Below are 17,329 nucleotides of genomic sequence, written 5' to 3'. Positions count from 1 at the left end.
GATTACTGAGAGTGACACTGCCCTGGAATTGTCCCTTTGTCATTCACAAGTTGGCCTGGGCTATCAGCACAGAGAAAGCCACATGTCGGCTTTTTCCTATGTAGAAAGTCCACAATAAATTAAACACTCTCCAACATTTCACAGATGAAAACCACTTTTGCATTTAAACTCACTTTGGAGCAACAATAGTAATCTGAAGACAAAGGAGGAAAATGGGAGGAGGGAAGGGAAACTGGAATCGTTTAAACCAGTGGTTCCCAAATTTTGGTCCTCCAGGTGTTTTGGACTTCAGCTCCCAGAAGCCCTAGCGAGCTTGGCCAACAGTCAGAAGTTCTGGGATATGATGTTCAAAAAATCTGGAGGACCAAATGTTGGGAACCACTAGTTTAAAGGCAGCCGAGATATTGGGAAGACAGAGGATTAACGAGGACTGTCCCTACCAAATCAGGACAACTAGTGCAAATTATATATTAATTCTCATAAATTGTTTCCAGAGAGCCAGCCATGTTAGTATGTTGAAACAAAAGCAAGCAAGATTCTTGTAGCACCTTAAATATTGTTTTAGTCTTTAATGTGCTACAAGACTTATTGCTGGCCAGTTAAATCAGGGTTAGAAATTGTGTGGACCTCCAGATGTTAGTGCAATGCAGTTCCCAGCCATTAGAACACCATTAGAAGAGAAGATATTGGTATGGCTGTGACTTTTCCTCTGTGATTAGGAAAAAAAGGTATATTGTAAGAAAGAACAAATTGGCTTCAATATTGTCCGAGTTGGTTTCTCTTTCCAGAACAAACACCCTAAACTGCAGGAGAGGCCACCACTTCCAAAACCTAGAGAAAGCAACCAATGGAGCATGAAGAGCTGATGCCAAAAGGAGAGGACACAAATAAACCCCAGTGTTCACATATACAGAAACCTCTGGAATTCTGCTAAAAGAAGCAGGTTTTTCCTCAGTCATGCACACACTAGCCATAACTAGAGTAGATAACTGCAATGTGCTCTATATGACACAGCCACTGAAAAAAAAGAGGAAACTACAGTTGGCACAGAATGAAACCTTTGAACACTTGCAGGGGACCAGAACATCTAAAACCACTACTAGACCAACAGCACTGCTAGCCAGTGCATTTCTAGATACAAATGATAGCTCTTGTTCTCTGCGATAAAAAAAATAGGTTTGGTTAGACTGGTGTGCACTAGGACATGGCCTTTTTGTGGGAGCTGTAGTTTTATGTACCACAGATACTTGACTATAAGTCAACCTCATGTATAAGTTGAGGACAGGTTTGGGGGGCAAAATTACAGATTTTGACATGACTCTTGGATAAGTCAAGGGTAAAACTTAGGGGCATGCAACAAAGAATCTCAATCATGAAGCATAGGAAAACAATGCCAAAGAACCTACAACATTATGGCAGGCATAACTCTTTGTGCTCATTCTTAAGGCTGATGAAAGAGAGAGTAGAGGGAGGTCCATGCTTCCAAGATGGATTGCACTCTTGCCTATCACCAAGGGGATGGTTCCCTTTTTAAAAAGAGTTAAGGTATACTATTTACATTGACCCATGGATAAGTCGACTTAGGTTTTTGAGGTCAATTTTTTGACTAAAATTTATAGACTTATACATGAATATATACAGTAATTCCACTTTAGGGCTCTACCAATGGCGCCAGCATTGGGTTCTCAGGTTTTCACATTGTTTTTCAAATGGCTTTTAACTATAATTATTTTCTTTATTTTGTTTTGCTGCTTTTAGAGTATATTTAAGATGCATGGTTGTTGCACTCTATGGTTATTTTTATGTGGGGATGAAAGGTATTTTAAATGATCTTTGCTAAATACTAGTTCTGCATACTAGTTTAGATGTTTGTTAGGTGGTGTTTATGTTACAATCTTTGTTTGTTGTTCTGTGCCTCCATACCATGTTTGACTTATGGCAGCCCTAAGGTAACCCTATCATGGGGTTTTCTTGGAATATTGTAAAATTATTTGTTACTATACTATACTATACTATACTATACTATACTATACTATACTGTGATTTTCTTTCTTGGTTAGTTTTATATTATAATACCATTTGATTTTGTCTGTTGCTTCAAAAACAGAGTGTGCTGGAAGAAGGCCTACATCATGCAGAAAGTTATTCTTTCAAAGAGGTTTTTAAAATGGTTGATAAAATAACATAAGATCACACAAGTACAGCAACACTGAAAATTAAAATATTACAACATCACACAACATCTCCCAAAGGGAGAAGCGGAAAATATAAATAATAATAATAATAATAATAATAATAATTATTATTATTATTATTATATTCAAATAGGAAAGAGTAAGATAGCATACACATCAATAAACCAGACAAAAAACCCCAACATAAAATAGCAGGAGCAAACATGAAGTATTCAAACAGCAGCAGTTAAAATAGCTAACCGCACTACAAATCAACCCAAAGTCAGCTTTGGGGCTATAAAAGGGCATTATAGTCTTCTCTGCACTGGCCAGATAGTCCAGGAGCAGCCTGGAGTATCTTGGGTCTGGAACTGCCTCAGCCTTCTTCCATTACCCTAGTCCTCCATTGCTGCACTGGGCAGTTGTTTGCATAAGTGTCCCACTGTGCCGCCTGAAGCATCATTTCAGTTTGACGTCAGAACAAGGTGCCCAGTGGCAGGGTACCTCATTCTGACCTTAGAGCAAGTGGACAGCAGAGGCAGCGGTTGCATGGAAAAGCACACTGGAACTCTGTGTTGTATGGAGGGCTCCGGATCTTCTGGGAAGATCTGGAGTAAACAGGTAGTTATTTTAAGGCATGTTAAGCAGGGTATACCCCGTTTCTAGTGCTGAACAGGCCAGATGTCATCCAGTCTGTTCACACCACAAATGGAGTTTTGGCTGTGTGTCATCCAGTCTCCCGACCAATAAGATGAGGGAGGCAATTTTATTTGGGCATGGGTTTGCATAAAGGGGCAATTTTTTTTGGGTGACGTTTCCAGCCATGTGGGGGCAACATTGCTGGTAATCACCACTCTGCTGATTTCTGAATCAAGTAGGAGATGGGTCCTCTCCCACCACTTTGGGGAGAGTTTCCCATGCTCCTCATTCAGTCCATGTGCTGCTTCTGCTCACCAGTTTAACTGCTTTCATTATTGGACCAGAGAACTGAGCTTCAAATACAAATCTAAAGACTCACAGACATGAATGAAAGCAGTCATTCACTTGCCCTAGTTGCAGTGGTTAAATGTCTGTGCTGGAGCCACTCACTCACAAACCATAAGGTTGTGAGTTCAATACCAGCCATAGGCTGAGGCTTGACATAGGTTTACATCCTTCCAAGGTTGCATCCTTCCGAGCTCTATGGGGGCAATTAGCTTACACATTGTAAATCACTTAGTGAGTGCTTAAGTGCACTGATAAGTGGTATAGAAATGTACTTGCTATTGCTATTTCTAGTCCCAAACTATTTAGGGCTTTAAAGATTAATATCAACACATATAATCATAGACTCATAGAATTGGAAGAGACCACAAGGGCCATCCAGTCCAACCCCCTGCCAGGCAGGAAATCATAATCAAAGCATACTCGACAGATGGCAATCCACCCTCTGTTTAGACCCCCAAGAAAAGAGACTCCACAATAAATACATAGCTCCAAGAAGCATTTTTAGTGCCATGTTCTTCACCAAATGAAGACTTCAGCTGATCTTTAACTCATCTCCATGTATTGTTCATTACAACAGTTCAGTAGAGATGAAACCAAGACAAGTCCACTAAGAAGAGAGGTGCCTTCTGTAGATAAGACCACAGATGGTGAACCAGCCAAAACTGGTAAAACAGTGTTCTTGGACCCTGATGATGCTCACACCTGAAACATTCATAACTCTCCTATCTTTAATCACTCAAAACCAGTAGAAGAATTTGAGGAGGCTGGATATATTTATAATTTTATAGAACAGAAAATGAGTATACCATTATTTAAATAATCCAGATAAGCATTCCAGAAATAGTTTACTCTAACAGAAACTAAAAAACTAACAATTATTTCATATGCGCTAAAGCTTATTTCTGTAAAGAGGGGATATGTAAAAGAAGATAAAGTTATTTAAAGCTTCTGTTAATCACCTTAATGGGCTAAAGAAATGTAATGTTTCTGTTCTCTTAAGCTCTGAAGAGCCAAAACCTGCAAAGTATGAACAATAGACTTCCCCACTCCCCAAACAGAGCTATACAAATCTATATGATGGAGGCAACTGGGCTTCAAAAATGTCCATTCCAATATAGGTAAACACCATATTGATGCCTGTAACAGTCAAGAAGATGGATTTCAGGTTAATTGATTGCTGGGAATGGTAATGTATTGACAGTTAGGAATGGCAAACAAGTGCTTTTAATCTGGTTAATAAGGACCACTGATAAGATAAACAGCTCTGTTTAAGCAAAGCAAACAGCAGCAGCAGGTGTACATAAGAGTGCATTTACCTGTATATGTTAAAGCCATAAGTAATTTACTTTTTTTTAAATAAAAGACAAACATACATAGTCATAATGACATAACACAACAAATACAATATCCACCATCACATCCTACTACAAATAAATCATAATCACTAACAGCGTCTAACATAACAGATAGATATACACTAAGCTTTCCTAATAGGCCCTATTAAATACAATGGGACTTACTTCTAAGTAAAGGTCTTTATTGTAACCCAACATTGCTGTAGGAAGAACCTATTAAGAAAGCAGAATTTCCACTTGCTTTAACAGTACAATCAGTTATCTCCTATCTTAACTTTCCCTCCTATGTTAAGGTCTCCAAGTCACAACTGAAACAGCAGGTTAGATACATTTGAACTGAATAATTTCAAACCTGTGTTTCCAAATGCATCTAGATATGAAAACATATTCTAACATTGCATATCTAGTAGTATTGTGTTATGGTGCAGCACAAATAACTCATAATACAAAACTTATGTATTCAGATAATCTAATGAGACAAGGTTTCACAGTACAATGAAACCTGATTATTTGGAAATGAGCAATTTATTTAATTCACAGCAGTTTTCATCAGGAGTTGAAAATGGTTTTCTTTCTTAGCCAGATCGGTTCTTTTTGATGCAACTGAGTTTCCTTTATCTGAAATGTTTGGAACCAGAAGTATTTTGAGTATTATTATTATTATTATTATGGAATACCTATATTTGCATATATGCATATTTGCATATACATATGTACATAATGAGGTATCTTGAAGATGGGACCCAAATCTAAACATAATATTCGTTTATGTTTCATATATATCTCATACATGTACCCTAAAGATAATTTTATACAACATTTTAAAATAGTTTTGTGCATGAAACAAAGGCCCCATACAGACTGCCAAAAAGCAGCAGTCTGGAGCCAATTTTAGGGATTGGGATTGCGGAGCGACTTCATGGTCCCAGGCCCTAGTGCGCAGCAGCAGCGCCATCATGGTGGCCTTCTGTCTACATGGGGGCCGCCATGATGATGCAAGCCCAGTGAAGTCCCCACATCACAGCACCACGCTTATGTCATTTGACACATTACAGTGCACCATTGGCGCACTCATGGCATCTGCCACGTGTGCCAAAAAGTATTTGCTTTTAGCAGGTTCTTTTTGGTGTGGAGGGAGGCCGTGTAGTTTGGCTGCTGCGGCATCCCTCAGGGGCAAAAACGGGTGCCTCTAGCCCACCCTTTTGGGGTGGTCTGTCAAGCCCGAAAGTTTGCATACATTGAACTATCAGGAAGCAAAGGTATCATTGTCTCAGCCACCCATGAAAGAAGTTTTGGTTTTTGAAGTCAAACATTTTAAGAACTGAATGAGCTATACAGACCGGCCCTTACCTGGCCAGATTGGGGCCACGGCAACCTCATGCCATGGCCCTGATTTGGCCTCTGGAAGGCACAAAAAGAAGCCACAAAAAGCCGTGGCAGTGTGGCTGTATGGTGTCCCTTTGGTGCTGCATCATCTGAATGCAGTGCTGGAGGTGCTCCATAATGCTGCACGCCATCTGGAATGGTGTGCGGCATCATGATGCCCCGGGAGTGGAGTAAAGGCATCCAGCGTCAGGAGGCTGCATCCTGACTCTGCCCACAGGCCAGCCTTTCAGGCCATCTGTACAGGTCTTGAAGTTCAAAATGTCTGAAGGATCAAAGTTTGGGAACCCCTGGGGTAGGATTTCACCTACACCTTTCTCTCTACTTACACAGACACACCAGTCCCTGGGTATTAGTAGGAAATTCTGGCAGTTTGAAATTCCCTGATGCCTACTCATAATGTATGTGTTTGCATGCATGTCCGGGCACAATACAAGGTGTTGGTTATCACCTATAAAGCCCTAAATGGCTTGGGCCCAGGGTACTTGGAGGACTGCCTTTCCCCATATAGTCCACCCCGCACACTCCGGTCATCTGGGAAGAATTTGCTGAGGATCCCTTCGTCTAAATATGTGTCAACCTCACAGAGAGCTTTTTCTATCTCGGCACCTGGGATCTGGAACACCCTTCCCGAGGAACTCCATGCCGCCACCTCCCTAGACCTGTTTAAAAAGAGATTGAAGACCTTTTTATTTCACCATGCCTTCCCCGATGTCCCTTGTTAATGCGATCCTTCCCCTATAATGTGCAATATCTTCAAGTATTTTAGCTGGCCTGGTCTTGTTTTAGTGGTTTTAATGTGTAATGTTTTAGTGGTTTTAACTATGTATTGTATATTGTTTATTGTATTTTGTGTTGCTCTGTGTATTGATCTTTTTTGTACACCGCTATGATCTAATTGGAATAGCAGTTTATAAATAAACGTATTATTATTATTATTATTATTATTATTATGTCTGTCTTTCCAGCTCTGCAACAAAGACTAGGGACTCTTTCACAGTACAGTTATAGAACTACAATTCCACTATAATTGCCATGGCTGCATCCTATGGATTCCTGGGATCTTTAGATGTTAATGTATGACAGCTCTCTGGCTGAGAATTCTAAATGCTCCTCTTAAAACTGAACCATGGCAGTTAAAGCAGACTCACAGCAATGTCATTGTGTGGTGTGAAAGGGCCCCAAATGTGATTGTTGGTCTTGAAAATGTCATGTGTTCGCTACTGCAATGGGTGTGTGTGAGTGTGGGAAAAGGAAATGGTATAAACAAGCCACATAAAATAAGCATTTTTGTTCCATGTCACCAGTTTAGGAGAGCAAAATTAGGTTTAAAAAATATAGTTCTAAAAGTAAAAGTTATTGTATTATATATAGCTGATGTGGGGAAGCCATTTCTATTCCTCTAGATTCCTTCTTTTAATTCTTTGCAGGATTTCTCTTATTTTTCCTTTTTAATGGTTGGTTGACCTGAAAGATCGTCATGTAGTGGAAACTGCATGCTCAGCTCCACTGCGCAACTGTGTATGTAACTGTCAGTTTGGACACTGCCCAGGATATAAAGAAGCAGCTGTTTTACATACTGCAGTGCTTGACAGATGCCAACTGAATTTTTCTACTTTCACTGTCACACTGACGTTATTTGAGATTTTATAGTTTTATAGTGTACTTTTTATATTTTTAACTGTAGTTTATTTTTTTAACAAGCGATCTGTTTTAATATTGTAATAGTTAAAATTCTTAGTTAAAATGCTCTCTTTTGTATGTTTTTAATTGTAGAGTCCTTTTAAATTGTAAGCCTCTCTGTGTCCCATTTTGAGGGAAAGCAGGATTAATAATAATAATAATAATAATAATAATAATAATAATAATAATATATTTATTATCTATGACTATACACAGTTTTCTCAATGGAAAAAAGAGAGAGAAATATCCCTTAAGCATCTTGTATGATTATACTGAGAAGACACTTATTTCCAGAGCTTGTCATAGAATCATAGAATCATAGAATCGTAGAGTTGGAAGAGACCACTAGGGCCATCCAGTCCAACCCCCTGCCATGCAGGAAATCCAATTCAAAGCATCCCTGACAGATGGCCATCCAGCCTCTGTTTAAAGACCTCCAAGGAAGGAGACTCTATCACCCTCCGAGGGAGTGCATTCCACTGTCGAACAGCCCTTACTGTCAGGAAGTTCCTCCTAATGTTCAGGTGGAATCTCTTTTCCTGTAGCTTGCATCCATTGTTCCGGGTCCTGTTCTCTGGAGCAGCAGAAAACAAGCTTGCTCCCTCTTCAATATGACATCCTTTCAAATATTTAAACAGGGCTATCATATCACCTCTTAACCTTCTTTTCTCCAGGCTAAACATCCCCAGCTCCCTAAGTCGTTCCTCATAGGGCATGGTTTCCAGACCCTTCACCATTTTTGTCGCCCTCCTTTGGACACGCTCCAGTTTCTCAATGTCCTTTCTGAATTGTGGTGCCCAGAACTGGACACAATATTCTAGGTGGGGCCTGACCAGAGCAGAATACAGTGGCACTATTACTTCTCTTGATCTAGACACTATACTTCTATTGATGCAGCCTAAAATAGCATTGGCCTTTTTAGCTGCCGCATCACACTGTTCACTCATGTTCAACTTGTGGTCTACTTGGACTCCTAGATCCCTTTCACATGTAGTTTCATTCAGCCAGGTGTCACCCATCCTATATCTGTGCATTTTATTTTTCCGCCCTAAGTGCAATACCTTACATTTCTCTGTGTTGAATTTCATTTTGTTAGCTTTGGCCCAGCTTTCTAGTCTATTCAGGTCATTTTGAATCTTGATCCTGTCCTCTGGGGTATTAGCTATTCCCCCTAATTTGGTGTTAGCTTAGAAAAGTTATTTTATTTTCTGATTTGGACTGTAACTCTCAAAACACCCAGTCACATAACCACTGACTATACTGTTTGGAGAAATATGAGATAAGTAGTACAAAAAAGTAAATTTTATAGGCTCAGGTATTCCAATGGTGTATTTCATGACTTTTTAGTTGTTTAATGTTTCCAATTTGTTACTATGGTCCCCACCAGTTTATTTCTATTTGAGTATCCCTTATCCAAACTCCTTGGGAGCAAAAACATTTTGTAGTTGATATTGTTTCAGATCTTGTAGCACACAAGTAGCATAGTACATAACTGTACTGTATTGGCAAGTTTGAAGACAGACACAAAGATTTGTGAAATGGCAGAGGCACAGATTCATACTGAGCACTATGCTTGGATTCCCATCATTTCAGATTCTCAGTCTCTCCAGCTTCATTCGGTCTTTACTTGTGTATGAGAACTGAGGTTGGAGAGAGACTGAGGATCCAAGAGACAAACAAGCAGGAGTGCTACAGCCATCACCTTGAAGCGGGAAATGGGTGGCTGGCAGCAAAGTGTTTTAGTTATTGCAGGATTTCAGATTTCCCAATTTGGGATGCTCAACCTGTATTTCTAAAATCAGCAGCCATTTCCCCCCACCAAGTAGTACTAACTTATACAATATGATTCACAATGCCAAACAGAGATTACCAACACTGTCCTAAATCATGTAGATTTAGTAGAAGAGGCTTGGAAGGCAGAAAGACAAGCAGACAGAAACAAACATCCAGCCAGAATTGTTATTCTGGTTGGTGGGTCACAAATTTGCAGGTACTTATCAAGAGTGGCAGCAAGATGAAACTGACAGGAACATACAGAATTAGGGCTATACTGAGCATATCATGTACTTGTATAGTGAGAAAATAGCAGCACTCACAGCTCTGCTGCATCTGCCTGCAATGCCCTCCATAAATAAGTGTCCTTCCGCCTCTGTTGATTTATTTATTCACTTAAATCCCCTAAAGGTACTAGATCCCATCTAATCTTGGAAGCTAAGCATGGTCATTCCTGATTAGTACTTGGATGGCCAATGAACACAAGGTGCTGTAGGCTAGATTTCAGAGGAAGAGCCTGGCAAAATCACCTCTGAGGATTCCTTGTCAATGGCATGGTACAGACCTGCCTTTTGCGCCATGCTGGTGCTGATTTTAGGGTTAGGGAGCGCACACCAACCGCACACTCCCTAACCCTAGTACCTGTGGGGGCTGCCATAATTGTGTGACCCCGCCCACACATTGCACGTGTTGGTGACATCGCAGCTGCGCAGTGTCCAAATGGGGCCGCGCTGCTGTGATGCCACTGTGCCATCTTACAGTGCTTTGCTGCATTGCAGCTGTGCAGCAAACAGGAGCTGCTTCTAAGCCCTCCTTTTTTGCTGCACAGCAGTACTGCGCCATTTGGTTGCTGCGGTATAGCTGAGCAGCATAGATAGGTGGCCCCAGCCTGTCTTTTACAGGCAGTATGTAACGTGCCTAAGACAGCCTTATGAAACCCTTGCCGTAAGTTGACATGCAACCTGAAGGCACATACACAGACATATTCATTTTATTTCATAAATGTTTCATATTAAAGCACAGTAAAACCTCGAAACAATTTTTTGAAAGTATAGATAAGTGAATCAGGGATATGTCAGCATAATATACAATAAAATCCATGGCTGCTAGTGGTGTCCATGGGTGCATCTACACTGGACAAATAATGCAATCTAAGCCTACTTTAAGTGCTATAGCTCCATCCTGTGGAATTCTGGTATTTGCAGTTTTACAAAGTCTTTAACCTTCTCTGACAAAGAATGCTGGTGCCTCGCCAAACTACCCCAAGATAATGTAGGATGGAGCCACAATCATTAAAATGGTGTCAAATTGCTTTATTTCTACAATGTAGATGCAGCCAATGTCATGGAAGTTCTAGTCTCAACTTTAAATGATCTAACATTGAATGTGGATATTTTAATGTGTTGTGAGCCACTTTGATTGTCTTGTCACAGAAAAGCAGGATAAAAACTAAAGTTTTATTATTTATTTATTAACAGAAGTGCTGACTGCTATCCCTAAACTAGGTTCCACACTTTGAGTATCTCCAATCCAAAATGGGTTCACAACTCCACGGACATGGAAACTAGTAGCTGTCACTACATCAAATACAACCAAATCCAAACTACATGGACTGGAAAACAGATTGATAAAGCAATATTCAGTAGTGGCTCTTGATAATCTACCAATTCAGGCTAAGAGTGCTGGACTTAACACTTGGACATAATCATGTGTAGTTTGTAGGAAGGAACCAAAACCAAGACGGACAAGTATGATCAAAATAATTTGGGAATCTGAATACAAGAGAGGAAGGGTTGATAGATGGATCATACCTGCAGCTGCATGATGAGAAGCATCTTTGGTTTCTTTTATCACTTTGGGTGCTAAAAAAAAATAGCAAATGCAATAAGATACATAGTGATATACATTTTAAAATGTACTTTACAAAAACACAGGTCCAATAGATAAAGGAGAAAATAATTATTTCCCAAGTATTTAAAAAGTCAACTAGCAATTCCACCCTTCCTGTTGGTATCTGGCTGCCTTTTCAATAGTGGTTCTTAAAGATTCTCCAGATGTTAATAAGTTCAATTCCAAAAGCTCCAGCTGACATAGCCAATGGTCAGGAATTATGGAAGGTGAACACACAAAAAACCTGAAAGATCAAATTGTGAGAACCACTGTTTTTAATGCAATGAAGGAAAACACTTTATAATGAATGAAAAATAATGGCTGGGATAGGGGAAGCAACCACTTCCCTGCTTGTTTCCAGAGTGGGCAAAGTGAGGTGTATGAAACCCACCTGAGGGCCCCATGCCAGGCCCTTCAAACTCTGAAATACAATCACCCTCAAAGTCAAAAATCCCCCAGAAATCTTAGCAGGATTTTACAAGACATTTTTGAGGTGTATCTTTTTATTACTGCAACGAGCAATGTTCAAACAATACAGCTGTTTTGGGAAAAACAACATTATAATTTCACCAACAGAACAAAAATATTCAATGGAACAAAACACATTTTGAAAGCTGGCGGTGCTCTCTTGAGGAAGTTAGAGATCAAATTACTTACAGTCTTTGTGAAAAGCAATGTCTACAATAACAATGTTTAGTTAAAATGAAGTTTATACTGTTTTTATTGTCTCTTAGAATGATTAAGCACTAGAGTTTGGTTGGGAAACCTGTGTCTGCAAAACTACTCTGCCACTTGGAAAATAGCAGTAGCAGAAAGATTAGCTTAGTCAATTTGTGAAATGTAACAATTCTACAGTGGGTTAAAATGTCACACTGGTTGACAGATAAGCAGAAATATTACGTATTTTATGGTAATACCTTCCAATACACTCCATTTAGTAGCTCCAGGTCAGCTACCAAACTATTTTTTATCTTGGACAATAGATTCACACAGTTAGTCGCAAGCTTAAAGGTCTTCCATTAGTGATAATAGCAGAGTAATGTACTGTTGTATTTTAATTAAAAAATATGTGAATAATTGAGTTCTACTGACATTTTCAAATTGAAATTTTGCCCTTCAGTGTTACAATAATTTATTTAAAGAGCAGCCATAGTCTAAAGGAAATACAGATATTAACTCTGCATTACTTAGAGTTTTAATACCTGCTTTAGCTTGATTTCCTTATTTTTTATGGCAGGTCATAACAAAAGAGCAATTTTTAAAAAAGCTCTTAAATAAATAAATAAATAAATAAATAAATAAATATCCTTGTGCAATGTGTTTAATAGAGTTCACCATGATTTTACCTTACATCATTCAGTTACCTTTACATCACTAGAAAGTAAGATCCCTATAATATGGCATTATCAGAAGCTGTCCACCATGTGTGAGCCACTGTTCTTTCAATAAGCTAACAAATTATAGAACCACAAAGAACCCAGATACATGAATCTACATGAAACTACAATGGTTTCCTGGCTAACTACCCACAATGTAACACTAGTTAATACCCCAAGCTCATGAGGATGCTCTTGGCCAGTTTTATCACATATCTTTTCTGGTTCCCAGCCAGCATCACTCTACATGCCAATTACTCCCTCCACTATTCATTGGCTGTCTACTCACCTTGACTTTAGGCAACATCTTTCCTCCTGCCTTTGTTCCCCAATGACTGTCTTTAAAACTGAACTTGTCATCTCATCACAATACCAACACGGTTTGCATTTATATGCTATTCACACATACAACCAGCTCATTTATAGCTATAAAGGTCTGTTCCTAGGCATTTCACTCCATGCATCAGCTAAAGCAGATTTAAGTCTACAAAAGCTTAAGCTACCAACTTCTTTTTCTCAGACTCAGAAGTTTTTCAAGATCCTCTTGCAGACATGAACCTACCCTAAGACATCAAGTTGCCTTTGCCCCTCTTCAAACTGTACCAGTTACACAGAATACAATGGTAGATTGGGGGCCTTTTCATATTATGTTGGTTTGAAGGATCTGTTTTAGCACATTTCTTTTCCAAAGTTTAGGAGATTATCACAGTGCCTTTGCTCCCAACCTTGCGCAAGCTGAAACTTTTAAAAAAGGTGTGTTGTTGCGCTCCTCTATGCCCAGTCCAGAGGCATCTCATATCTGATCTTAGCATACCTGATCTGGATTTTTCCCATACTTTGCAAAGAACATATATGGGATGCCTCTGGACTGGGCACGAAGGTGTGAGATAACACCTGTTTTTAAAAAGTTTCAGCTTGTGCCAAGGTTGGGAAGAAAGGCAGGGCAATAATCTCCTTAGAAGCAACTAGTTACACACAGCTCTCTCCTTTAAGTTATAGGCACAGATTCAAATTCTGGCTCATACTGTGCTTTGTGCTGCTGCCTCATATTTCATTGATAATGAAACATTTGGGTGAAGAGTGAGTTTTGTGCCAAAGGCAACTGGCATTCAGATCTTTTGTTTGTTTGCTAGCTTTTACTCCACCTTTCCTTTAAGGAGTTCAAGGAGGTATACATAGCTCTCCTCTTCCTCACTCTTACCTTCATCAACAACTCAGTGAGTTAGGTCAGGATGAGAAAGACTGACTGACCAAAGGTCAGTGGAGACATGAACCTAGAACTTCCAACACTCTAAACACTACATTGTAATATAAATATCTTGCTTTGATTTTACTGACAGCTGAAATCCTGTTGCCCTTGGTCAGTATTGTAAGAAAGAATGCTCACAGCAAAAAGCATCTGTTCCAGTTATTTTCAGAAATGGAAATGTAAAAAGTTACTTTTTAAATTGTATACAATGGCAACTAATTATGACTCTCATAACTATACTGTAAATTAATGAGTTTTAAAGGAACATGCCAAGCTCTGTGTGAAGTTAATATCAGAAGGGCTGGACTATGTGGGAGTGTTGCTGTGTGAGAAAAGGCAGAACAATGGGGTTTCTCGTGGTTCCTTTTTGGTGTGGTTAAGAGGACTGTGGTAAGCCCAAGTGGTTTGTGAAAAAAAGTGTGAAAGGTTACCCTGAATGAAGAGGCAGAATAATGCATTGTCTTTCTTTGGGTGCAAATGCAGGCTCCTTTTAACAACTTTTTAAAAATTCTCTTTCATGTCTATCTTCCTTCTCTTGCTGTCTCTCACACACAGACACACACTCTTTATGTACTGAGCATCTGCGCATGCAGGAGGGGGCAACTAAAGATGTAACTCCCTACTTGGTTTCTGTTATAATTAATAATTCCACCAACAGAGGCTGCAATCCTATGCCTGGATATAATCCTCATTCAAATAAATGAGACTTACTTCTCAGCAGACAGGTATGGGATTGCACTCTTAGGTGTTTATCACACGGAGGATTTTGCAGCTCAGACCTGGGGTGACTCCTAGTTCAGCTATGCGAATTCACATTATAATGTGAATGTTTTACCACATCTGGTTGCCCTTCCATTGCCCTTCCGAATCGAGGGGGAATCGAATACAAGGCAAGTCACGTGATGCGGATTCACACAAAGCAGAGTGAGTGCAAATTGTATTACCACACCGGTGCATCCATATCGGCAACCTTGCACATGCTCAGTGGGGGTCTGAATGCATCGTGACCTAGTACATTTCTGGGGTGAAAAGGGGTGCAAGTTCTTGTTCCCTGTTTCGCATAATTGCGTGATTGCGTGAATATTTGCCTCGTGAATATTTCTGTGTCTTCTTTATCCCCATTTTTTCTTTCCCCTTCCATTTCAGCAATTTCAACACACACATAGATAGATAGATAGATAGATAGATAGATAGATAGACAGACAGACATATCTGTATATTCACATTCACGCACGTACATGAGTTGCCCTGAAAGTTTCCCTGAAAGTGAAAGGACCACCAAAAGGAAATGGGGGGAAATTGCAGCACCGCATCATGGGAAATTTGCAACCCAGGGAGTTTGCGGTGGTGTACCAGAGCAGAAGCAAAGTTGCATTCCACACCAGACCAATTTGGAGTGAAATCGAAGTGAGCTTGGAAGTGATTTTTGTGAATTCGCTTGTTACCAATTTCACCAAAATGAGGGGTCACTTTGGAATCATTGCAGAAGCCCCACGGAAGAAGCCCCCATAGACAGGAATCGTGTGTGATAACACATCACATTATCGCATGAATTTGCATCGTTGGACCCGCAGTCATGTTGGATCTGAGCTACAAAAAGCTGCAAAAAGCTGCAAAAACCTCCATGTCATCTGCCTCCTTTGAATGGCACATACACAGCAGTCTTTCACAGTGCTATAGTTGTCCTTTTCTCCTTGTTTTCATGGCTTTTCTCAACACAGGCCTATTATTCTTATTTTGCTTCAGGTCAAGTGAATATTTAAATAAGAATGTGTAATCAGAAAAGGCTGCCAAGTGTGCTTAGTACCTGCGGAATGCACAGCATGAATGAGAAATCAGACAGTGCTGTTTAAAAATGTGTGAAGTTCGGAAGCATAATACAATTGGGGTGACATGCTATCAATTTCAGAGAAACTGTTATACTTTATAACCGTGCAAGAAGGAACATTTGTAGGATATAAACACTTTGCTTTGATTTCACAGCCAGCTGAAATCCTGTTGCCCTTGGTCAGTATCATAAGAAAGAAAGAAAAGTTTTGTTGACTGCCACAATAGCACAGATCTTTCCATGACAAAATGGAGCTTTTCATTGGAAAAACAAGGCAAGAATTTATGCATTTTAAAAGGGTCACTCCAGGGTCAAAATAAATGCTATCTTTTTATGCTTTGTAGAAAGCTAGCATTTTAAAATAATACTAATTAGGACTTTCTTAAGAGGGTGGAAGCACATGACACTTTATTACTATTATTATTATTATTATCATTATTATTATTATTTTCTAAATTCTGCATTGGATTTAATACTTTTTTAAGGAGGGGAGGGTATCAGGGATTTTATATGTTCTGTATTTTTAACTTTGTTAGCCACCCCGATTGTTCTCAGAGGGGCGGGATACAAATAAATTTTATTATTATTATTATTATTATTCATTTCCTAGTGCTTTTCTGGAAATAGCAGATACAAAACCAGGGACTACATGGTATAGGGAAACCAGCCCAAACTTGCCTATGAAAAACACAAGTATGGCAGGAATATGGTTATTTATACCAGTGCAAACAATTAACCCATTCATCTCAGTGTAATAAACTTTGATGTGATCCAGACCGGCGCTTTGCGCTGGCCTGGCCATGTACTAGAGTTGTGCAGGGGCAGAGCGTCTGCTCACCCCTCAACCCTAGTATGTGGTGGCGGCATCATCATGGCAAGAAGGAGATCTGAAACGGAGGTCCTGTTGGGCACTGCCTCGATCCCGCAGCAACCAAATGGCTGCGGGAATGATGCCTTTTGGCCCATGTGGACAACCTCACAGAGAACTAAAAAGAAGGAAATGATTCTATTGAATTCTGATTTAGAATCTTGTCGGTGCTCTCTGCATGCTTGTGCAAGGAAATAGCCAATATCCCTTAATTAAATGGTTCTCTTTTTGCCCAAAGTGCAATGGATCCAGCTCAAAGGGCACTTGGTGTGTGGGTATAGCTCTGCCCTACCATGATAAGAATTCTGGATGTTTTTGGGGGCATTGAATCCCTTCTCTAAACTTTCATTTGGGAGTTGGAATCCCCACTTTAAACTTTGTCAAGCTCTAGAAAATATTTACAGGCCTTGCAAGTGCTTTTGGGGCAGACCCAATATCCTGAAAGCAGTGTTTGAGAAGATTAGCTGACTGAAACTAGTGTTGGCAAAGCAATAGAAGGAAAAGGGGCTTCCCTGATCTTCACTATCTGGGCCAGAAAGCAGATGTGGAAGAACTCAGCACTGTGAAAGAACATGGTAGGCTGCTGGCATCAGAAGTGAAACCATCTGGTAAGCAATCAAGTTGCCCTTCTGTCTTCTGCTTCAATTGCCAAGCTCAGGAAAGTGTGCTTGATGAAAAGGCCCCAATTAATTTATTGTGAAGAGGTGAAAAACCCCCAGTAGCTGCCAGTAAATAAAAATAGCCAATGACAATTTGTATACAA

The 17,329-nt window shown here is 39.7% G+C and overlaps 1 protein-coding gene across 18 annotated transcripts in view; it reads right to left on the bottom strand.

The window, feature by feature from the left end:
* The window catches only part of TRDN (triadin), a 256,474-nt gene that overhangs the window by 30,778 nt on the left and 208,367 nt on the right, over positions 1 to 17,329 (bottom strand). For 17 of the 18 annotated variants that reach the window (XM_089530463.1, XM_089530465.1, XM_089530466.1 and 14 more), the window contains one exon: positions 11,167 to 11,217. The exons of the other annotated variant lie outside the window; for it this stretch is intronic. In XM_089530463.1, coding sequence (XP_089386589.1) covers positions 11,167 to 11,217 — 51 coding nt within the window. The remainder of the gene's footprint in view (positions 1 to 11,166; positions 11,218 to 17,329) is intronic. 18 annotated transcript variants of the gene reach the window in all.

Source organism: Sceloporus occidentalis, unplaced genomic scaffold (assembly GCF_023333645.1).
Source record: "Sceloporus occidentalis isolate IW3139 unplaced genomic scaffold, rSceOcc1.0.p SCAF_6, whole genome shotgun sequence".
NCBI classification, from domain to species: Eukaryota; Metazoa; Chordata; class Lepidosauria; order Squamata; family Phrynosomatidae; genus Sceloporus; species Sceloporus occidentalis.
The sequence above is the reverse complement of the archived record's forward strand: the minus strand, read 5'-3'. Positions and strand labels throughout refer to the sequence as shown.